Consider the following 25,185-nt stretch of genomic DNA (forward strand, 5'->3'; position numbering starts at 1 on the left):
TCGGCGGGAATTTTAAATTCGAACACTCTTTGGAGGAATATTGTTATAACTCGGGCACTATGAGAGCAATCTACTTCGGATGACTTTTGTTTTTCAGCTAAAACATCAGCGCATGCAACCGTGTACAATTCAGAACACCGGACCGAGGAAGCGGGGATGGGGGGCACGTCCCCCGAATTTCAATGGAAAAAAACATAAAAATCTGGAGTTTGCCCCTTCTTCTCCCGCTATTTTGGGGAGAAGGTGCGAACTTTAGTATTCTTTTCAAAGAATGGACACTTCTCAAGAGAATGAAACATGTTTCATGTTCTTGGGTTCCATACAAGTTGAATAAAAAGCCAAAATGTGAAACTGTTTTTTACGAAAAATAGGTAATTTGCATATTGCTCAGAAAATATTTATAACTCTGGCACTATGAGAGCAATCTACTTCGGATAAGTTTTGTTTTGCTGCTAAAATATCAGAGCATGCAACCGTGTAGAATTCAGAACTCCAAACCGAGGAAGGGGGGTTTTGGGGGCGCGACCCCCGAATTTCAATGGAAAATAACAAAAATCTGGAGTTTGCCCTCCTCTTCTCCAACTATTTTGGGGAGAAGGCGCAAACTTTAGTATTCTTTTCAAAGAATGGACATTTCTTAAAAGAATGAAACATGTTTCATGTTCTTGGGTGCCATACAAGTTGAATAATAAGCCAAAATGTGATTTTTTTTTTACGAAAAATCTGTGATTTGCATTTTTGGAGGTAAATTGTTATAACTCGAGCACTATGGAAGCAATCTACTTCGGATAAGTTTTGTTTTGGAGCTAGAACATCAGAGCATGCAACCGTGTACAGTTCAGAATGCCGGACCGAAGAAGGGGGGCTTGGAGGGGGCGACCCCCGTATTTCAATGAAAGAAAAAACATAAAAATCTGTATCATGGAGTTTTGGACTATTAACCACTGTTAATTTTTACAAATAAAATATTTTACCTACGTTTCGGAGGCTGAATCTGCCTCCGTCTTCAGGGTACCGGGCAATCCAGTCCCCGGAGATCAAGGTGGAAACCTAACGGTGCCACACGAAGCCTTGGTCGTGACCTCGACGTGGTCATTTGACATAGTGGAGCCTGGGCCACTCATAATCTACCTGGCACTTTTTTCGTATATAGAGGTCCTTGTAACTGCAGACGCGGTGAAGCCTAGGTCACTTTGAACAATTCCTCCTAGGCAACCATTTATGTAACAGACTACACGGTACCCTGAAGACGGAGGCAGATTCAGCCTCCGAAACGTAGGTAAAATATTTTATTTGTAAAAATTAACAGTGGTTAATAGTCCAAAACTCCATGATGAATAAATCACCACTGAGTAGCTACAAAGAAGAATTGAACAACCGGTATGGACCCGGATTGATACATACTTTCCGAGAACTAGAAAAATTACACATAAAACTAGGTAAAGCCCAGAGCCACATATCATTCCTCATTGCATGCCGTCAGTCCAATATCATACCGAAAGGCTTAAGACTGATCCCACCCATCGGATCACCTAGGGCTATCCGTATTGCATATAGGGCCAGCCAGGCTCTAGTAAGGGAACGCATCAATTTTCACAGAATGAACAAAGAGAGGCTTCTCTCTCAAATAAACCACATCAACAAGAATTTATTGCATTCTCTAGAAGATCAAGACTACAAACGAATAACAAAATCAGTCCAGAATACACAACAGAAAGTTATTCACAGACAAAAGGAAACACATGATAGAAAATTCCAACTACTAACCAGACAGACACAAGAACCCCCCCACACGCACAAAACCACTGTTCGGAACCTTTCAAACTACACATTGTCGCAAGAAGAGGAAAGGGTACTAAGCAAAGGCCTCAATTTCGCTCTCCCACCCAAGAAATTTCCCGTACTAGACATAATTGCCTCAGTAGAAAATGCCACTACAAAAATGCAACCTGAACAAGCTGAGGAACTCAGATGGGAGATCAGAAAAGCCATCGAAAAACCACCCCAGCTCTCACACAATAACATCACTCAACAGGAGATAACTGCCATCACAAACCTCAAAAAGAATAGAGAGATTACTATACTCCCAGCAGACAAAGGCAACTGCACAGTTGTACTTGACACATCAGCATACCAAGAAAAACTCAAACAGTTAGTTAACAATGATAGCTACACCCAACTAAAAAAGGACCCTACTCCAACAATAGAAAGAAAGGTACAAGCAACTATAAGAAAAATGAAGAAAGACATACCTGAAAACATAAGAAAGAAAATCAATCCATATTACAGCAAACCTCCTCACATGTATGGACTACCAAAAATTCACAAAGCAGACACACCACTCCGTCCTATCGTTAGCACTAGGGACTCACCATGCTACAACCTGGCAAAATTTATACTACCAGCACTTACCCCCCTCGCAGGAAACACAACAACACACATAAAAAACACAGAACATTTCATTCAACGTATCCAAGGGATACAACTCACTGGACAAGAAATTCTGGTCAGCTTTGACATAGTTAGCCTGTTCACTGACGTACCAATAAATGAAACATTGCAAATCATACAGTCGAAACTCCTAGAACATAACACTACACTAGGAAATCTAAAACCCGAACAAATAATGGAAATGCTCAACCTCTGCTTGACCACTACATACTTCCAAATAGATGACATATTCTACCAACAGAAAGAAGGCATGGCCATGGGATCTCCTCTATCCCCTATAGTCAGCAATATCTATATGGAACATTTCGAAGAAATAGCTTTAACCACACACCACCTCAAACCGTCCACCTGGTTCAGGTACGTAGACGACACTTTTGTGGTCTGGCCACATGGGGAACACACGTTGCCCATCTTTCTGCAACACCTAAACAGCCTAAGACCCACAATCCAATTCACCATGGAAGTGGAAAAAAACAGAACTATACCCTTTCTAGATGTACTAGTCACAAGGCATGATCACACCCTTTCCACAAAAGTGTACAGAAAACCTACCCATACAGGACAATATCTTAACTTCTTCTCCAACCACCCCAAATCCATAAAAACCGGCATAGTAAAAACACTCGTGCACCGAGCTAAAACCATATGTAAGACCGAACAGGATCTTACCAATGAAAAGAAATCACTCTACAAAGATCTCAGAACCAATAACTATCCACACAAAATAATAAACCCCATAATATGGACAGAAGAAACAACAAAACCACTTCCAAAAGATAAACCACTGGCCACGATCCATACACCATACATAAAAGGAATATCAGAAAGAATCCAAAAAATAACCAAGAAATATAACATCAGAACTACATTCCACTCCAAGAACACACTCCGATCCAACCTGGTCCACACAAGACCAAACACACCCGATATAAAAATGAAAAACGTAATCTACAGCATCCCATGTGAATGCGGGAGAGAATACATTGGCGAAACATGCAGAACACTTGAAGCGAGGGTGGGGGAACACAAAACAAACCTTAGGCTTGGATACTTTGAAAGATCCAAACTAGCGACCCACGCCTGGGAAAACAGTCATAGAATACAATGGGATAAAACACAGATAATAAACAGGGAAGAAAACGGCTACAGCAGAAAATTCAAGGAAGCATCACATATGACAACAAGAACAGAACCGATCAGCCAACCCAGCCTAGAGATCAGACCAATATGGACACCATTAGTCAGAAATTTTTTCAAAAAAACAATAGATGGCAGCACTACACCAACGCATCCACATGTCATACATTTACCCACAGAACACAGCAGAAACACTAAAGAAACAGTGAACTAATTGTACAAAAACACAAACTGCAAAAATCACTAACAACAACGGGGCCAGAATTCACAATTCAGACACTATCTCTCCACACACACAAGATCTCACGTATATTCTCTATAGACTGTTCATACATATTGCACATCAACCCCGCTTCACGTCATCATGTAATCCGGGGCAATCCAGTCCCCGGAGATCAAGGTGGAAACCTAACGGTGCCACACGAAGCCTTGGTCGTCACTTCGACGTGGTCATTTGACATAGTGGAGCCTGGGCCACTCATAATCTACCTGGCACTTTTTTCGTATATAGAGGTCCTTGTAACTGCAGACGCGGTGAAGCCTAGGTCACTTTGAACAATTCCTCCTAGGCAACCATTTATGTAACAGACTACACAGTACCCTGAAGACGGAGGCAGATTCAGCCTCCGAAACGTAGGTAAAATATTTTATTTGTAAAAATTAACAGTGGTTAATAGTCCAAAACTCCATGATGAATAAATCACCACTGAGTAGCTACAAAGAAGAATAAAAATCTGTAGTTTGCCTTCTCTTCTCCCGCTATTTTGGGGAGAAGGACGTTTCAAAAGAGAATGAAACATGTTTCATGTTCTTGGGTGCCATACAAGTTGAATAATAAGCCAAAATGTGAAACTCTGTCCTGTTTTTTATGAAAAATAGGTAATTTGCATATTGCTCAGAAAAGTGTGATAACTTTGGCACTATGGGAGCAATCTACTTCGGATAAGTTTTGTTTTGCAGCTAAAACATCAGAGCATGCAACCGTGTACAATTCAGAACGGCGAACCGACGAAGGGGGGTTTGGGGGGTGCGACCCCCGAATTTCAATGAAAAAAAAACATAAAAATCTGGAGTTTGCCCCCTCTTCTCCCGGTATTTGGGAAGAAGGCGCGAACTTTAGTATTCTTTTCAAACAATGGACATTTCTCAATAGAATGAAACATATTTCATGTTTTTGGGTGCCATACAAGTTGAATAAATAAGCCAAAATGTGAAACTCTGTTCGGAAATGTGGCATGGATTGCGGAGAGGGGGGATGTTGGTCATCAATATGAATTTCCCAAGCTTGCTCCAGACCTGTGTCAGAGTTTCCACCCAAACATAAGAGTATGAAGGTCCAAAAAGCACATTCATTTCGTAATCAGCACCATGGTACCATATGGTATCATCGGACCAGTAAAACCCTACTCTAATGATACCATAATGGTATCATCGGGGGAGTAAAGGTTAAGCCTCTAAATATTACGTGGAAAATGCATTGAATTATCATTTTTTCTTGTCCTTATGGGAGTAGTAAGGGGACTTGTCAACAGATGGAGGGGATAAGAGCGGGTGGGGCCGTCTGATAGTTGTCGGACGTCGTAGTAAGGCATTTTGTTGGACAAACTGAAGAAACATGGAAACAAATAGGTTCCATTGATACATACGATTTTTGTCGAATATCGCCAGCCGACAAAGTGTCTCACTACAACATGCGACAGAAATTGCATGGACTGCAACATCCAACAAAAATTGCATGCATAAACAAGAAGAGCATTAGACTGCAAATATGCTGCTGGAATTTTATTACTCTTCTGGCTCACTTCGCCTTATTTAATGTTGCAGTGCTTACGAAGGTTTTCTTTCGTCATCCTGACGTATTAATGGTTTCGCACAAGTTAACATACGTTTACAATGACATTGCACTATTCTTAGATATCAAGAAGAATCCAACCAAACTGGATATATATTGAATACTATCACGAAAAAGTGAAACATAAATCTGCATTGGTGAACGTTATAAAAATTGGCAAGTGCAAGCTCCCAACCTCAAATTTACTGCAACACTAGTATTGCAATGAAATTAACGCCACTCTCTGTCCTGTCTGTTTAAACTCGTGAGAGATGGTCATTAATCTCTCACTGAGTAAGGTTAATGTCCAATATTATGAAACAAAATACTAATAATAAATACGTAAATATTTTAATATCATATTTACTCAAATCATTCAATCATAAAAGCAAATCTCTTTCTTCAAGAATTGACTTTTCTCTGCCAGCCCTGCTAAATTTTCACTTTCCATCTCCTGATTTAAATGAGGGGTGGCCAGAAAGTAATTTCCAATTAGTAGGGACATCGATTTTTAGCAAACGCGAAAACCGTGAAAAATGGTAATTACTGCGAAGTTATGTTTAGGAATGTGCAGTGATGTCTGGACACATTTTTCGCCTGTTCAAAATATCGAAATAATGCGAATTTGGCATAAAATGCGAATTGTTGGCATTTTTAGCGATTTTTTTTAAAGAAATGTCTTAAAACAACGAAAAATTCCATGAAATCCAACATTCTTGTTTTTTCTAGGCCATGTTTGTGTACATAGAACATGCAAGTTTTCCAACATTTTACTCAAGAGTAAACTATGGAGTTACACGTACATGGAATAATTCTGATAGCCACATTAAATCATGTATTTCCCATGATTTATTCAACTTCTATCAAAACCATTTGCATCACAGAGCAAAGTGGCAGGGTTCTAACAGGAGATCGAGTGCGTATCTACTGTCACAAGGGAGCCACATCTTTGTATTTGTCGCACGAGATATGTTTTGAATTACCAAGCTAAGTGCGCACCATCGGCATTTGTCGAGTGAGTAATAATGGAGCTCAGTCGTTAGGGTGTCTGACTACTATGCGAGAGACCCGGGATCGATCCCCTGTGGGGGAGAACCAGGATATTTTCCACCTATTCAAACTACTCTGGTGCCCACCCAGCATCATATGAAGCTGGTACCTTGAGGGAACTTTGAGGGATAAAGGTAGCCAGGAGCATGGTGCTGATCACATCACCCCCACCTCAGCCGTCATCAAGAAAGTGTGGGGCCCTAACTTCACACCCCTATACGTCTTCATGGCAAAGTGCAGGGGAGCACTTTACTTTTACTTCCTCAAAAATCTGTTCCAACATATCAAACTGTCACGAAAATACGTAGACCATGTGACCTACAATTTAAAATAATAGTTTAAAAGCACAGTGAAGTATTAAGTTTCGGTATATTTGGCAGATAAATGTTCTAAAACAAAAACGCGAATTTTGTGAAATGTAACAGTAACAAGTCAAAAAAAAGATAATGCCAATTTTTGGTGCCATAATATGTATCTGTCACGTGAGATTGATTGGTTTAAATTTTTTGGTTGCGTCGCCACTTATGGTCATTATGCACCCTTCAGTATATACGAGGAATATTCCATTATCTAAAATCCTTACCTTAAAATTAAAAAAGGGTTATGAAAAATAACTTTCCCAAAATAACATTCAAGATATCAAACTCTCACGAAGAGGCGTAAGCCATGTGACTTACAATTTGAAACAGTAGTTTAAAAACACCATGAAGGTATAAATTCAGAGATTTGCCAGAAAATGCGCTAAAATGAAAATGTGAATTTTGGGAAAAATGACACAGTATAGTTAAAAATAAAAAATAAGAAAATACACCAATTTGAAAAGAAAAAAACAAAATATCAAGGTCCCTACTGATTAGGCATAAATAAAACAAGAATATCGGTTGTAATTTATTGCATTAGTAACAGTGAGTCCTAACTTAATTTTCGGCATAATCACTACCGTTGTTCTGGCATTTGTCGTAGCATGGCACTAAATTTTGTATGCGCATGATATATGTGTCTTACAGCAAAGACTGGAACTATCTCTACCGCAGTGTAGCTGTCAAATCCTTGCCCTACCAGTAACCTCTTCAGTTAAACAAAGATATGAAAGTCGGTACATTCAAGGCCAGGGCTGTACAGGGGAGTGGTCCAAGATCTCTCACCTGAAGTGATGCAAAGGGCCCGTGTGTACTCAGCTGTATGGGGTTGTGCGCATTCGATTGGCCTTCCGTGAATTGTCTGCACCATCGTCTGATCATACTATCACTCACGACGTCCGATCTGCACACCTCACACGATTGCTGGTGGCTCTGTGCCAAATTCTGAGCGTGCAATGTAGGCTACATCGCAGTCGGTGGGAGACTGTATGATAGCTGCAATCTTTAACCTAGAACTGTCCTAAAACGCCTGCATTGCAACTGTACCAGATTACAGCTACATGCCACTTCTTCCTGCCTGCATGTGTGTGTGTCGCTCTCCGACCACTAGTGCTGCGTACCATTGGAGCTTTTTTCAGGATTCCCCTCGTATATGAACTTTCAGAAGCTTTTATTATTAGGGTGTTCCTGTTTTAATGTTTGGTTAGCTAAATCAGGTACCTATACAGTGCAATTCTATAAATTCCTTGCGTTATATTTCTAATACCTACATACCCTCTTCGTCAGCATTAATGGTATAACTACATGTTGTCAGTTTCACAGTACTTCACTTGGATATACTGTACTGAAGCAGACATCCCATTGATAATGTAAGGAAATATGAAACTTTATTTTGTTCGATTCAATTGTTTCACTTGTATGCAAGAGTTAAGTTGTTTGCTTTACAGAGAAGAGAGAAGGGGTGTAAGGGGTGACCTTCCACATAGTACACACAAATGTCAACCTCACTTCCACGTTAGTACACCCTAGACTGCAGACTAACGAGGCTCTGGCGACTGGCCCCATGGCCAGTATAATTTTGTTTGTGTTGTCCTGTGTTTTGTCCTTATTTGTGCTGAGTGTTCTTTGCAGCCTCGGCTTTTAACGAAAGTCAGACCATTTTAATATTTTATGATTTTAACTAAGCAACGTTAGAGTTGTTATGTGTAAAGGTAAGGGGCTGGGCCCCGTATAGTGTGACGGGTGCAAAATAGCCTTAGTGCTGACGCACCCAAACTTTTAAAATTAAAAAAAAAAGTAGCTTTATGCATTGAAAAATGAGTCCGCACTCATGGTTCTTGCAAGCAGAGGGTTCCAAACCTCAGTGGAAATATCAACATATAATACCGAGAATGTATAAGGAGACTGATAAATTACAAATTGGATTTCTTAATCTTTCACTCTTATCTCATTTAGTCGTAAGTTTAAAAATAATCAAGTATTTTATTTTAAACTTACTGCGTATGACAAAATTCCGTAATCCTTCCCTAGCTTGTGAATTGTAATAATTTTCCAAATTCACTATTTTGCAGTTTGAATTCTAATCATAGAGAATAGAGTAATTAAGTCAATTTCATAGAAGATAATATTGGTACTTAACAAAACCATACGTGGATCTGTATGAGTTTATTATTTCCATTTGCAAAAACATCGATTTAGTTTAGTTTGTAATTGTCAGGGAAAAATGTAAATTTTGTCCTGGAAAACCTGGAAAAGTCATGGAATTTCATTTCTGCTTGTTTGTAGCCACCCTGAGAAGTTGCCGCAGATTTGACAGATGAGGGTGTAAATTAGGTTGGATGAGTGGCAGGTGCCCTTATGGTGAAGGGTGAACTCGCCTGCCGCTGTGGGGATCGGGAGGGTGGGGGAGGTGATGAGTATGGGGCAGGTCTTTCATCTGGGTCCGGAACACTCCCACCCCATCCACACCACTCCCCCCAGCTCACAGGTGCAACAAACCCAGATGCAAGACCTGCCCCATACTCATCACCTCCCCCACCCTCCCGATCCCCACAGCGGCAGGCGAGTTCACCCTTCACCCTAAGGGCACCTGCCACTCATCCAACCTAATTTACACCCTCATCTGTCAAATCTGCGGCAACTACTACATAGGCGAAACCTCCACCCCCTTGAACCTAAGGATTAATAATCACCGTTCCTCCACCCAAAACTCCGATTTCACTGTTGCCGTCCACACCAACAGCCATAACACCACCTTCAATAACTGCTTCCGTGTTGCCATCATCCATCTTTTACCCTCCCGCTCTGACACATCTTTCCGCAGGCACTGGGAAAGGGCCTACATAACAGACATGCACGCCACTATACCCCCCGGACTCAACCTAGCCAACCAGTAACCCTTTCCTCTCCTCCCCAAAATTACCCACCAATTACCCACCCACCTTACAGTAAACACTGGTGAAAGTACTTCTCGTGATCTATCAACTGTTTCTGGCAACACTGATCGTAGAGACGCTACGGTCAGTATTCTGTGCCACTTCTCTTAGTAACGCCGATCTTTCTTCTTCAACTTGAAAATGCGACATAGATCGCGAAATATTGAATAATTTCTCTTCGTGTGGTAAGTGTTTACTGTCTCCTTCATCATTAGTGTTTATCCGCCCTTCTGGCACCTTTTCTGATCCTATTCCTGTGTGTTTTTATATATATATATATATATATATATATATATATATATATATACACACACACACACAGTTCAATTGAATTAGAATTTTTGGATACATTGCAATCGCACAGACCCTTTATATTGTGTTTGTGTGTGTGTGTGTGTGTGTGTGTGAGAGAGAGAGAGAGTGGGGAGAGGCGGTAATATGTAAGGTTGAAATAGTGCTTGTATACCCTTGAATTTTTAGAAAGTTCACCTTGAAACCGGGAATTTAACTTGAATTTTATCATGGGCCTAGAGTGGCCACCCTGAGCTTACCATCATCATTCTTTTGGTCAAATTCCTGCTCCCTTCACAGTCCTTTCTTCCTCTTAAGTATTTCAAACTAACTTCCCTTCCCCCATTTTTTAACTTGTAGTGGCCAGAGGGGAAAGGTTTTCACAGCACCATGTGGCAGCAATTAATGTGTCATTTCTTGAAAGCTACACATGATATTTCAACTGTATTTTTTGTTCATTAGTACACATATGCTTTGTATGACATACAAAGCAATATATTCATTGTTACTAGTGGAGTTTGAAAAAATCCTTTGTTTCTCTCTATTATCAGATAGATCTTCTAAAATTAGCTATATCTTCTCAACCAGTGCTTCTCACTGATATATTTCTAACTTTTACATGTAAAAATGAACAATGTAGGAGTACAGGGGGCAAAGGCCTGTGCATTTTTGTGTGGTTTGCTTTTGCTGTTTTCTGTAAGAAGGAATAAGACTTAAATTATCCAATTTTGAATGACCTGATGTTCTTGTAACAATAGTTTAATAGGCTTAAGTGATATGAAACTATTAATAATATCTTGGTAAGGACAAAAAGCAAAACACACAAAAATTCATGTGAATGCTCCATAAAGAATTCTAAGGATATGTAATTTTTCAGATTTTGAAATATTATAGTAGTTTTTCAAAAGGAGGGCATATTTTTAAAACAGCTGCCCTATCATTGGCCAAAGGTCCAGCAGAGCCTTAAGTGATATTTTCACTTCTGATTCTCCGGTGTCACTAGAAGAAGTTGGTGAATAATATACACTTCCACCTTAATGTTGTACCATCGTAAAGCAAAAAATTGTTTTATTTTCAGCCTTGAGATTGATCCCAAATCTCCACTGTTGGGTAGGAAAGTAATGAAGTCATCAACATCTCAAAGGAAGTTTACCTGTTCATGGTGCAGCAAACAATTTCATAAGCCATCTAATCTTGAGAGACACGTCAGAATACATACAGGGGAGAAACCTTTTAAGTGCCACCTGTGCGACAGAAGCTTCAACCAGAAGTCTACTATGAAGTCACATTTGTTGGTTCACCGACCAGACATGCCATTCCTTTGTGGTGTATGTAGCAGAAGTTATGCTACGGAGCAGGAGTTGAAGGACCACAGGATCAGCCATTTTGTCATATAGTTGCTTTAGCATGGACAGAAATTGAAATTTCTATCAGTACATATGTATGTGCCTGCATGCATTCACCTATGTACAAGTCTTAAACTTGATAAGAAGAAAGATAAAAGATTTACCATTGCTAACATTCTTAGTCCTGATTATGGCCAAGATATGTCAGTGCAAAAATTTGAGGAAATTTTAAGCAATAGTTTTAGGTTTTATTGTGCAATGTTACTAGAAGGTGGTGAATAATATACATGCCTGAATTAATATTATGCCAGCATAAAATGAAAAATTGTTTTATTTTCAGCCTTGAGATTGCTTCAAATCCTCAACTGTTGGGTAATAAATTAACCAAGTCATCAACTTCTCAAAGGAAATATACCTGCTCATGGTGTGGCAAGCAATTTCATAAGTCAAGTAACCTTAATACACACATCAGAATACATACAGAGGAGAGACCTTTTAAGTGCCATCTGTGCAGCAGAACCTTCAAGCGGAAGGATACTCTGAAGAAACATTTGTTTCTTCATCGACCAGGCACACCGTTTGTTTGTGGTGTGTGTAGCAGGAGTTATTCTACGGAGGAGGAGTTGAAGGATCACAGCACCATCCACCCTGTTATAGTTACTTTAGCATGAGAAGAAACTGAAATTTTTATCAGTATATATATATATATATATATAAATATGTGTGTGTGTGTGTGTGTGTGCGCGCGCCTGCATTCAGCTGTGTACCAGTCTTAAAGTTGAAAGGAGAAAAAATAAAATATTTGCCGTCAGAAATCTCTACTTGCTTTGCCTAAATTTCACACAGCAACAATAAACTGCGATGAATGTAACATCTTTTTATTCAGAATGTACCAGTGGAAAATGTTTTCTAATGCTGATATAGAATGTACAGGTAGAGTGAGATGTATAAGTAATCTCAAGCAAACACCATGCTTATGAGTGCTTTAAGAACCAAAACAAAATGCCTAACAAGCTGCTGACAACCTGTGCACCAGCATATGTAAGAATTCATTCCTTAAAAACATGTAGAATGCGAGAGAGAAATTAATTTCATGAACAATTTGGCAAGCAATATTAGTGCAATCCACTCTACTAATAATGACACCAGTGTATTGAGTAGCCAACTTGCTGTATGCAGGCATGCAGTGTTGTGTAACAACACAATTTGCTGTGAACAATAGGCCTCTGTGTTTTTTGAAACTTGCTGGTTTCAGGTTGTTGGCCAGCATTTCACTTTAGCCACACTGGTGACTTTAGATCCCTTTTTCAGGCAATGTTCCAGTATAGTCCCTATTGAGTCCCAAAAAAAACGTTAGCATCACTTTTTCTGTGGAAGGTGGTAGTCTTGAATTTCTTGTTTGTTGGTGATCCAGGGTGTTTCCACTCCATACTCTGCCTTTTGAATTCTGGGTCAAAGAGATGGAGCCAGGTCTCATTTCCTGTGACTATTCTCCAAAAAAGCTTTGCTTTATCGTTGTAGTGCTTGAGCAATCATTGACAGATCTCCACACAATTGTGCTTAATCCACTTTGGCCAGCTCTCTTGGCACCGATCTCGGACAGACTTGATGGAATTGAAGCTTGTCGTGGATGATTTCGCATGCAGAACCATGACTAATTTGCAGAGAGCATACCACCTCATTGTCCCGCACCGTTGCAGTGTTGTCTGAGGCATCATGCTTTGAGCTCTGGCTACGGGATGCGTGCAGATTCGAGTCTCCTGGGTGAAGCGTAACAATTTTTCTCTTTGAGATTTCAGCCTGTGTAGGGGACTGGTGACCCACCCACCATCCTGAGGAAATTTGGAAGCTACAAATGAGTAGTATAACCTGGTCATGACAACCTATAACAACAGAGTGTTCGTCGTGCTGACCACACGTCACCCCATAACTGGTTGGATGATCTCCCACCTTGATGTAGTGAGTAAGATCAGGTGGAAGTGAAGCTGGCAATCGGTAGGTAGGCCAGGGCCCTCAATGGGCAGTTGCGCTATGGGTTATTTATTTCTATTATATACCACCACATTGATGGTCAGTTTGTCGGAATCATCTTCCCATCAAGGGTGGAGGTCCAGCTATTTTTAAACCTCTCGGCAGGGTGGCTACTCACCAGAAATTCCTTGAATTCCTGGAATTACGCGTGAATTATTGTCTCCGGGGAATTATGCATGAATTCTGCTTGAATTTTTATCCACAGACGTGAAAACTACAATTTTTATTTTCATATTTTGAAATATCCAAGAAGTTTTTCAAATGGAGATGAAAATTTTAAAAAATTCAGCCATTTGCATGCCAAAGGTCAGCCGAGCCTTAACTTGCCATTTCTTGAAAACTACTAATGGTATTTCAGTTGTTTTTTTTTCTTCCACTGGTCTACATGAGGGTATGACATACTCAAATTACAATAACTCTGAGTATTAATACTCAAATTACAATAACTCTGAGTATTATTGAATGGATTTTATTTTAAAGGCTATAACTCCTTTCTGATATATTTCAATTTTACAGTAACAATGAGAACAAAGTAACACTAATAATGTGTAACAATTACGGGTCCGGGGGGAGGAACCAATTTTCAAGAAAATTTTGACTTATGACAACCTAATAAAACTGTTAGCTATTCCCCCCATAGGGCTGACGGAACTTTACAACACTTGTTTTCTCCAAGAAGTATGTTTGTAGACATATACCTTTCACTTTGGTCTATTGTGGTGGCCATAAGAGGTGCCGAATACCATTTTTTTAAAAAAAATTTCCTTTAACACTCATTATTGGGATCCACAATGTATAAATTTCACCTCTGCTAGAAGCCCTGTCTTTAAAAGATGTGGGATTTCATATATATGGCAATTTGTTCTCAAGCTATGATTTGTGTGTATGTGTGTGTACTTTGCTCCAAATTTGAATTTCATGCACTTGGAAAAGTTCCCACCCAGAGAGGGTTTATCAGTGCATGAGGCTCCGTCCGCTAAAAGTGTCTGCCAGGGTGGCGACAGACCTGGAAAACCTGGAAAACCGCGAAAAGTCAGGGAATTTGAGGTGTCAAAAAAAGTCAGGGAAATGTCAGGGAATATCATCTTCATTGACTTCGAACACTCTTTTGACGAACATCGTTATAACTTGGGCACTATGGGAGCAATATACTTCGGATAACTTTTGTTTTGCAGCTAGAATATTAGCGCATACAACAGTGTACAATTTAGAACACCGGGCCGAGAAAGCGGGCTTGGGGGCATGGCCCCCAAATTTCAATGGAAAAAACAAAAATCTGAAGTTTGCCCCCTCTTCTCCCGTTATTTTGGGGAGAAGGCACAAACGTTAGTACTCTTTTCAAAGAATGGACATTTCTCAAGAGAGTGAAACATGTTTCATGTTCTTGGGTGCCATACAAGTTGAATAAAAAGCCAAAATGTGATTTTTTTTAACGAAAAATAGGTAATATGCATTTTTGGAGGAAAATTGTTATAACTCGGGCACTATGGGAGCAATCTACTTATGATAAGTTTTGTTTTGCAGCTAAAACATCATAGCATGCAACCGTGTACAATTCAGAACGCCGAACCGAGGAAGGGGTTTGGGGGGCGCGACCCCCGAATTTCAATGAAAAAAACCATAAAAATCTGGAGGTTGCCCCCTCTTCTCCCGCTATTTGGAAAAAAGGCGCGAACTTTAGTATTCTTTTCAAAGAATGGACATTTCTCAAGAGAATGAAACATGTTTCATGTTCTTGGGTGTCATACAAGTTGAATAATAAGCCAAAATGTGATTATTATTTATTTTTTTTACGAAAAATAGGTAATTAGCATTTTTGGAGGAAAATTGTTATAACTCGGGCACTATGGTAGCAATCTACTTCGGATAAATTTTGTTTTTCATCTAAAACATCGTAGCATGCAACCGTGTACATATCAGAACGCCGAACGATGAAAGGGGTCTGGGGGCGCGACCCCCGAATTTCAATGAAAAAAACATAAAAATCTGGAGTTTGCCCCCTCCTTTCCCGCTATTTGGGAAGAAGGCGCGAACTTTAGTATTCTTTTTAAAGAATGGACATTTCTGAAGAGAATGAAACATGTTTCATGTTCTTGGGTGTCATACAAGTTGAATAATAAACCAAAATGTGATTTTTTTTTTACGAAAAATAGGTAATTAGCATTTTTGGAGGGAAATTGTTATAACTCGGGCACTATCAGAGCAATCTACTTCGGATAAGTTTTGTTTTGCAGCTAAAACATCATAGCATGCAACTGTGTACAATTAAGATCACCGAACCGAGGAAGGGGGTTTGGGGGCATGACCACCGAATTTCAATGAAAAAAAAATCTGGAGTTTGCCCCCCCCCCCCTTCTCTTGCTATTTTCGGGAGAAGGTTCAAATCTTAGTATTCTCTTCAAAGAATGGACGATTCCAAAGAGATTGAAACTTGTTTCATGTTCCTGGGTGGCATACAAGTTAAATAATGAGCCAAAAGGTGAGACTATTCGGAAATGTGTCATGGATATGTTGCGGAGAGGGGGGGGGGGGGGTTGGTCATCAGTATGAATTTACCCAATCTTGCTCCAGACCTGTGTCAGAGTTTCAACCCAAACAGAAGAGTTTGAGGGTCCAAAAAGCCCTTTCATTTCGTGATCTGCACCATGATACCATATGGTTTCATAAGGCCAGAACGACCTTACTCTGATGATACCATAAAATATCATCGGGGGAGTAAATGTTAAGCCTCTAAATATTACGTGGAAAATGCATTGAATTATAATTTTTTTCTTGTCCGTATGGGAGTAGTAAGGAGACAGAACTGTCAACAGATGGAGGGGATGGGAGCGGGTGGCGCCGTCCGATAGTTGTCGGATGTCGTAGTAAGCATTTTGTTGGGCAAACTGAAGGAACATGGAAACAAATAGGTTCCATTAATACATACGATTGTGGTCGAATATCGCCACCCGACAAAGTATCTCACTACATCATATAACAGAAATTGCATGCATGGGACTCCTATGATTTTTGTTCGATGTCTTCAGACTGCACATCCAACAAAAATCGTATGCATAAACAAGAAGAGCTTTAGACTGCAAATATGCTGCTGGAATTTTATTACTCTTCTGGCTCACTTCACCTCATTTAATGTAGCAGTGCTAACAAAGGTTTTCTTTCATCATCCTGATGTATTACTGGTTTCGCACAAGTTAACATACGTTTACAATCACATTGCACTATTCTTAGATATCAAGAAGAATCCTACATAACTGGATATATATTGAATACTATCACGAAAAAGTGAAACATAAATCTGCATTGGTGAACGTTATAAGAATTGGCAAGTGCATGCTTCCAACCTCAAATTTACTGCAACACTAGTATTGCGATGCAATTAACACCATTCTCTGTCCTCTCTGTTTAAACTCGTGAGAGGGGGTCATTAATCTCTCACTGAGTAAGGTTAATGTCCAATATTATGAAATAAAATACTAATAATAAATACGTAAATATTTTAATATCATATTTACTCGAATCATTCAATCATAAAAGCAAATCACTTTCTTCAAGAAATGACTTTTTTCTGCCAGCCCTGCTAAATGTTCACTTTCCATCTACTGATTTATACGAGGGGTGGCCAGAAAGTAATTTCCGATTGATTTTTCGCAAACGCCAAAACTGTGAAAAATGGTAATTGCTGCGAAGTTATGTTTAGGAATGTGCAGTTATGTCTGGACACATTTTTCACCCTTTATAAATATCGAAATAATGCGAATTTGGCATAAAACGTCAATTGTTGGCATTTTTGGCGATTTTTTTTTTAAAGAAATGACCTTTAACAACAAAAAATCCATGAAATCCAACATTCTTGTCTTTTCTAGGACATGTTTGTGTACATAAAATATGCAAGTTTTCAAACATTTTACTCACGAGTAAACTATTGAGTTATACTTACATGGAATAATTCCGACAGCCACATTAAATCATGTATTTCCCACGATTTTTTCAACTTCTATCAAAGCCATTTGCATCACAGAGCAAAATGGCAGGGTTCTAACAGGAGATCGAGTGCGTATCTACTGTCACACGGGATCCACATCCTCGTATTTGTCGCACGAGATATATTTTGAATGTCGATGTCGATCCCCTGCGGGGGAGAACCGGAATGTTTTCCACCTATTCAAACTGCTTCGGCACCCACCCAGCATCATATGAAGCTGGTACCTTGAGGAAACTTCGAGGGATAAAGGTAGCCAGGAGCATGGTGCTGGTCACATCACCCCCACCTTTAGCCATGATCAAGAAAGTGTGGGGTCCTAACTCCACACTCTTATACACCTTCATGGAAAAGTTCAGGGGAGCACTTTACTTTTACTTCCTCAAAAATCTGTTCCAACATATCAAACTGTCACGAAAATACATAGACCATGTGATCTACATTTTTAAATAATTGTTTAAAAGCACAATGGATTATTAAGTTTCGGAATATTTGGCCGATAAATGTTCTAAAACAAAAACGCGAATTTTGGGAAACATAATACTGTCAAGTCAAAAAAAGATTATGCCAATTTTTGGTGCCATAATATATCGGTATCTGTCACGTGAGATTGATTGATTTTATTTTTTTGGGTGCATCGCCACTTATGGTCATTCAGTATATATGGGGAAAATTCCATTATCTAAAATTCTTACCTTAAAATTAAAAAAAAAGGTGTATGGAAAATAACTTTCCCAAAATAACTTTCAAGATAATCAAACTCTCACGAAGAGACGTAAGCCATGTGACTTACAATTTGAAACAGTAGTTTAAAAACACCATGAAGGAATAATTTCAGATATTTACCAGAAAATGCGCTAAAATGAAAATGTGAATTTTGAGAAAATTAACACCGTATAGTAAAAAATAAAAAATAAGAAAATACACCAATTTGAAAAAAAATAACAAAATATCAAGGTCCCTACCGATTAGGCATAAATAAAACAAGAATGTCAGTTGTAATTTAATGCATTAGTAACAGTGAGTCTTAACCTAATTTTCGGCATAATCACCACCGTTATTCTGGCATTTGTAGTAGCATGCCACTACATTTTGTATGCCCATTGTATATGTGTCTTGACAGCAAAGACTGGAACTATCTCTACCGCAGTGTAGCTGTCAAATCCTTACCCTGCCAGAATCCTTTTCAGTTAAACAAAGAGATGAAAGTCGGTACATTCAAGGCCAGGGCTGTACAGGGGAGTGGTCCAAGAACTCTCACCTGAAGTGAAGCGAAGGGCACGTGTGTACTCAGCTGTATGGGGTTGTGCACATTCGATTGGCCTTCCGTGAATTGTCTGCACCATCGTCTGACCATATGCGACGTCCTGTCTGACACCTCACGCAATTGCTGGTTGCTCTGTGCCAAATTCTGAGTGTGCATTGTAGGCTAGGCTCGGTGGAAGACTGTATGAGAGCTGCAATCTTTAACCTAGAACTGTCCTAAAACGGCTGCATTGCAACTGTACCAGATTACTGCTACATGTCACTTCTTCCTGCCTGTATGGATGTGTGTCGTATCTCTGACCACCAGTGCTGCGTATAGGCACCATTGGAGCTTTTTCAGGATGCCCCTCGTATATGAACTTTCAGAAGCTTTTATTATTAGAGTGTTCTTGTTTTAATGTATGGTTAGCTAAATGAGGTACCTATACAATGCAATTCTATAAATTCTTTGCATTAAATTTCTAATACCTACATACCCTTTTCGACATCATTAATGGTATAACTGCATGTTGTCAGTTTCACAGTACTTCACTTGGATATACTGTACTGAAGCAGAAATCCCATTGATAATGTAAGGAAATATTACACTTTATTTTGTTCGATTCAATTGTTTCACTTAATATGCAAGAGTTAAGTTGTTTGCTTTACAGAGAAGAGAGCTTTATGCATTGAAAAATGAGTCCGCATTCATGGTTCTTGCAAGCAGAGGGTTCCAAACCTCTGTGGAAATATCAACATATAGTACCGAGAATGTATAAGGAGACTGATAAATTACAAATTGTATTTTTTAAATCAATTACTCTAATTTCATTTAGTCGTAACTTTAAAAATAATCAAGTATTTTATTTTAAACTTACTGCGTATGACAAAATTCCGTAATCCTTCCCTAGCTTGTGAATTGTAATAATTTTCCAAATTCACTATGTTGCAGTTTGAATTCAAATCATAGAGAATAGAGAAATTAAGTCAATTTCATAGAAGATAATATTGGTATTTAGCAAAACCATACGTGGATCTGTATGAGTTTATTATTTCCATTTGCAAAAACATCGATTTAGTTTAGTTTGTAATTGTCAGGGAAAAATGTAAATTTTGTCCTGGAAAACCTGGAAAAGTCAGGGAATTTCATTTCTGCTTGTTTGTAGCCACCCTGGTCTGCTCATTTGGTTTTTAGATAATTAACGTTTTTATTGAAAAGTATGTATTTACATTAAGAGGCCAACCTAACAGTTTTATGCCAGCCTCGGTAGCCGAGCGTGTTGGGTGGTCGACTCAACTCGCTTTGATCCAGAGGTCTCGGGTTCGAGTCCCTGCGAGTGCATGCGTGTGTTTTAATGTACGCAACAGACATGTGATGGGTTCAAATAACCTTAGTGTTGACGTACCCTTAAAATAACGAATATTTACAATATTTAACAGTTTTATTTAATTATTTACATAAATGCTAACACAAATTGCAGGAAAATAGTTTTACTATTTTGTTCTTGCTACAGTATTTTACTTTTTAAATTTAATTTTGCAATAATTAAAAAAAATAACATGTACACTAAGATATAAAGTGACATACACAACAAAAACATATGAACATGATTTGAAAATAAAGCAAAAGTTGCTCTACGCACTGGGTTATTTTTTTTATGAACTCATTAATGAGCGGTCTTAGGTTCAAATTATCAAGCACAGTTTGATGTATGTGGACTACCACTAAACTGCTTATTCTCTTCTGCCCCATTGCAGATCTCAAATATGTCTTTAGTCAGCGAATAGCACTGAATGACCTTTCGGCTGTGACTATCGTCACTGGCACAGTGCGGAGGACCATCATGAATTTGGCAACTTCAGGTAGAAGCTCCTGGAGGGTGCTGTCTTCCAAACGAAACTTCCTTATGTTACGCATGGTAGTTAGAACCACTTTCTTCTGTTTGGCGATATCACCAAGCATGGACATGTGTAAGGAGAGCGTATCGGCATCCAAATCTTGGCGAAAGAATTCTCACGTTTGCTGAAAGTTTATTGTGCAACTAACTGGTCACAGCTGAGATGCATTCTTTCTCTACGGCTGTTACTTTTTGTAGTCCTGTAGATTCATGTCCTTGTTTAACACATGATTTTGCTGTGTCACACATCTCAGTGTATATTGATTTATAATGCCATTTTGGAGTGTAGAACTTGTGAGGTTTGGCAGCATCAGGATTTTCAAGTCTCTTAGGGACGTGATATTGCCGGGGCAATTCTGGCTCATCAAGGAGGCTGGGTTTGCCCTCTGTGCATTTCTGCCAGAACTGCTCAAAACCCATTCACTTTTCTTGAAAGATGTCAGTCAAGTATTTTAGTTTTGATTCCACTTCTATAGAACCAATGCATGGAGACTGAATCTTACAGTTTACTTCTTCTATTGGACCCATCACATGGCAGTAGAGGAAGAGAAAGAAAAATGACTTGAAGTGAAGCATTGTCTCCAGGTATCCAGCACATTTTGATGCTGCGTCAGTAGAATCTTCTTCACAAAATTTCTCAAAAAAATGTAGGTTTTCATAGTTCCATAAGATCTGTTGCATACTGGAGGCTCTCTGTCCACCAAGGAGGGCAAACTTGTCACAGTCCAGTATGGTCAGCCTTCTCATTCACATCAATAATATTCCTAAATATTTGCATTCTTTTAGGGGATTCCCAAACAGTCTTTAACAAGTCTTTGGCTAAATTCATTATGACTCTGATTATTATATGTATAATAGTAAATAATAATTATATACTTAGTATATAGTAGGGATGTGACGAAGCTGAAAATTTACCGATGCCGATGTACTCACCGATAATTTTTGGAACCGATACCGATGCCGATATTTAACCGATTCCGATACATAACATTATTAAATAGAAATGGGATGTTATTTTCTGCATGACAAAAATAAATTTGCTATGTACATTTCTATTGCATATCATATGTATAGGTATACATATATATTCTCAAGAGATGCGAATGTACCGTTGCATCTACAAAAGGTTATGTGAACCTAGAGATTTAACATTAGTACACAAGCAGTTCTTTGAAATGCAAAATGGGTTCCTGTTCTGCCAGATTCAACTTCAGAAACACGAGATTTGGAAGCACTTCAGGAAGTAACCTACTTCTTCTCTTATCGCAAATTTGTTCAGCAACACTGAACACTCAATCACTAGATACTGATGCAGCAGGTATGCCCAAGTATTTTCTCAGCACTTGCTTCAGGTTTGAATACTCATTTTTGAATTTTCAAAACAACTACAATGTACTGTTTTATTTCCGATTTATAGTTAGGTTGATCCTCTGAATGAGAGTTTGCAGTAATTTTATTACAAAAACTCTACAATAATAACGAATCATAACCAAATTTTAAATAAATCTTAAAAAACTAGAATATAAAACTTGTTAGAAGGTAAAACTCTAGTATAATCAGTACCGGTTTAAATATCGGATTTTTGCTGATTCCGATACCGATGCCGATATGTCAATTTCTGCCGATTTTCATACATCTGTAATCGGCTTCGGCACATTCCTAGTATATAGTAATATGTCATGTGTTTTACTGTCTTCGGTCATAGCTCCCCCCAAAGTTGATGGTTTAGTAGTCTCAGCCCCAAAGTTGATGGTCTAGAACAGTGGTTTCCAACTTCAAAAGGTCCGAGGGCCCAAATTATATCCAGCAGTTGATTGGCAGGCCGCATTTTTTTTTTTTGGGGGGGGGGGGGAATTAAAAATTACAAAGATTGTAAGTACTGAACAGAAAATTGAGGCTGATCTGCTTCTTTCATTAAAGTTGGAATGTCCACTTCAATTTCTGTATTTGAAAGTCTCAGAAGATGAAGCAGTGAAGAATCTGCCAGTCGGCTTCTGTACCGGTTCTTGATGAACTTCATTGAAAAAAAAATTGTCATTATTTGCCCAAAACTACGAATGTTTGGAAAGCGTTCCTTTGAAAGCTATTCGAAAAACTCTGGCCCTTTTTCTTGCCTAGTTTGAAGGAAATCGCCTTGCAAATCACACAATTCAAGTAGGAGAGAAAAGCTTCTTGTTCTTCGATATTAACGCCAAGAGGATTACTAAATAGTTGGATGCTGCTTTTAAGTTCTTCAAAATCTTTAAATCTGGAGTCAAACTCGTCCTATATTTCTTTAATATTTGCACTCAATTCAGAAAAGTCCAGTGTTTTTTTTTTCTCTCCATCTTCTGCTAGCCGCCAACTGCTTGGAAAATGGACCAGGTTATTCCTCTCCAAAGTAACGTTGAAAATCATCAGTTTATTACGATTCCCTGCAATTCCGCATAGCGAAGAGGTGGGAAGCGGGCAAGTTCATTCCGCATAGCGAAGGGGTTGAATGCATGGTGTGAAGAGAACGTTACGTCACTTTAGATTCTTCTGATGATCATTATTGACTGCAAAATCAATTCTACCTGTGATATTGTCTTTCTTCACAGAGCTTCCGTTCATTTAACAGCAAAAATAGAAAGTATTTTAATAAAATTACATGAAATTAATGTATTTTGCAAACAGGCTTCGCGGGCCACAAAAGAAGGCATCACGGGCCGCCAGTTGGAAACCCCTGGTCTAGAACATTTCAAATGTGTATTTAAAGTTAAGTTCATGTGGCACTCAGAGTAAACTGTACAAGAGAAGCAAAATAATACATGAGATCCTCTTAGCAAAATTATTTGGGGGGCTCTGCCCCCACATCATTAACATTGGGGGCTCGAGCCCCCCCCCCCTAAAGCCTCATGGAGTCGGCACCTATGAGCATAGCTATGAAGAATAAAACAGAAAACATTTCTTGAAGGTGTAGGCCGTAGACAATTTTTTTCTTCTAATCTCTGTATATTTACAAAGGTAACTGTAATTTTTTTTCCATAATAACTGCAAAGATTGGAAACTAACTGTTACTGCTCCATCAGTACTGGTGTTAGATGTATGAAAGGAGAGCTAGAATGCTTGTACATGTACGCCAAGGGTCCCGGGTTCGAATCCTGGCCTGGGCATGGATATTTGTCATTCATCAATTTCATCATATCATCACTCATCCCCATCTTGGCAAATTAGCCAAAAGTGGCACAAAAGGCAAAGTAAAATAAATCAAATCACAAATTGCTTGTACATGTAGATGGCTGTTCTGCACTGACATCCACTATGAGCACACATATTTTTTTCCATCTCTTACTACATTTCCTCCTCCAAATACTTCAAACTAGCTTTCTTCCTCCCAATTTTTTAATTTTTATTTGATACATATACACTATATAGCCAAAAGTCACCGGACACCCAAGTGAACGTGCTGGTAATGTCATGGTGTAGGGCTGTTTTTCCTGTTTTGGGCTCGGGCCATTAGTTTTGGTCAATGGCAACATGAACAGCAGTGTTTGAGGACATTTTAGACAATTGCTTGCTGCCCACATGGTGGCAACACTTTGGAATGGCCCCATTTCTCTATCACCATGATAATACCCATGTCCATAAAGCAGGTGGATGTGCTTAGCTGGACCGCTCAGATCCCCGACTGGCACCCCATAGAACATCGTTAGAATGAACTGGAGCGTTCGTTGTGTGCCAGACCCACTCGACCTAAATCCACCCATGAACTATTCACAAGGCTACAGGACAAATGAAAAAAAATCCACCAGCAATATGCCAGAACTTAATGGAGAGCCTGCCCCAAATAGTAAATGCTCTAATAATAGCGAACGGAGGTTGCATCTTATTAGTTATCTGGGTGGTGTATTTTGAATGAACAGCACTGGGTGTCCGGTGATTTTTGGCTCTATAGTGTAGTATCGCATGTCTTCACCATGGCAAATAATCTAACTTCATTATTGATACTCATGGTCGTGATTATAGCCAAGATTTGTCAGTTCAAAAATTGAGGAAAATCTGAAGTGATAGCTTTATTTCTGATTTTACTAGAAGTAGTTGGTGAATGATATACATGTCTGCTTTAATATTGTGTGACCTTTAAACCAAAAATTGTTTTCTTTCCAGCCTTGAGATTGCTTCAAATCCTCCATTGTTGGGTAATAAATTAACCACTTCTCATGTTGCTGCAAACAATTTGTTAAGTCATTTAACCTTAATGCACACATCAGAATACATACAGGGGAGAGACCTTTTAAGTGCCACCTGTGTGACAGAAGCTTCACACAGAAGTCTACTCTGAAGTCACATTTGTTGGTTCATCGACCAGACATGCCGTTTCTTTGTGGTGTGTGGAGCAGGAGTTATGCTACAGAGGAGCAGTTGAGGGACCACAGCATCATCCATTCTGTTAGATAGTTGCTTTGGCATGAAAAGAAATTGAAATTTCATTGAGTATGTATTTGTGTTCCTGCATGCACCTGTGTACAAGTCTTAAAGTTGATAAGAAGAGAAATAAAGATTTATCATCAGATGTCTGTACTTGACTTTGCCTGAATCTCACACAACATCAATAAACTGCAAAAAATATAACACCTTTTTATTAAGAATGTACCAGAGTAAAATGTTTT

General features: G+C 39.0%; 1 protein-coding gene across 15 annotated transcripts in view; it reads left to right on the forward strand.

Moving 5' to 3' along the window:
* Nucleotides 1-25,185, forward strand: part of LOC145992028 (uncharacterized) — a 222,254-nt gene that overhangs the window by 94,666 nt on the left and 102,403 nt on the right. Inside the window, exon 4 of one of the 15 annotated variants that reach the window (XM_083128078.1) lies at nt 11,134-11,585. The exons of the other annotated variants lie outside the window; for them this stretch is intronic. Coding sequence (XP_082984204.1) covers nt 11,134-11,452 — 319 coding nt within the window. The 3' untranslated portion in view covers nt 11,453-11,585. Of the gene's footprint in view, nt 1-11,133; nt 11,586-25,185 lie in introns of those variants that run through there. 15 annotated transcript variants of the gene reach the window in all.

The sequence above is a fragment of the Lepisma saccharinum genome, chromosome 9, assembly GCF_977018435.1.
Source record: "Lepisma saccharinum chromosome 9, izLepSacc3.1, whole genome shotgun sequence".
Classification (NCBI taxonomy): Eukaryota; Metazoa; Arthropoda; class Insecta; order Zygentoma; family Lepismatidae; genus Lepisma; species Lepisma saccharinum.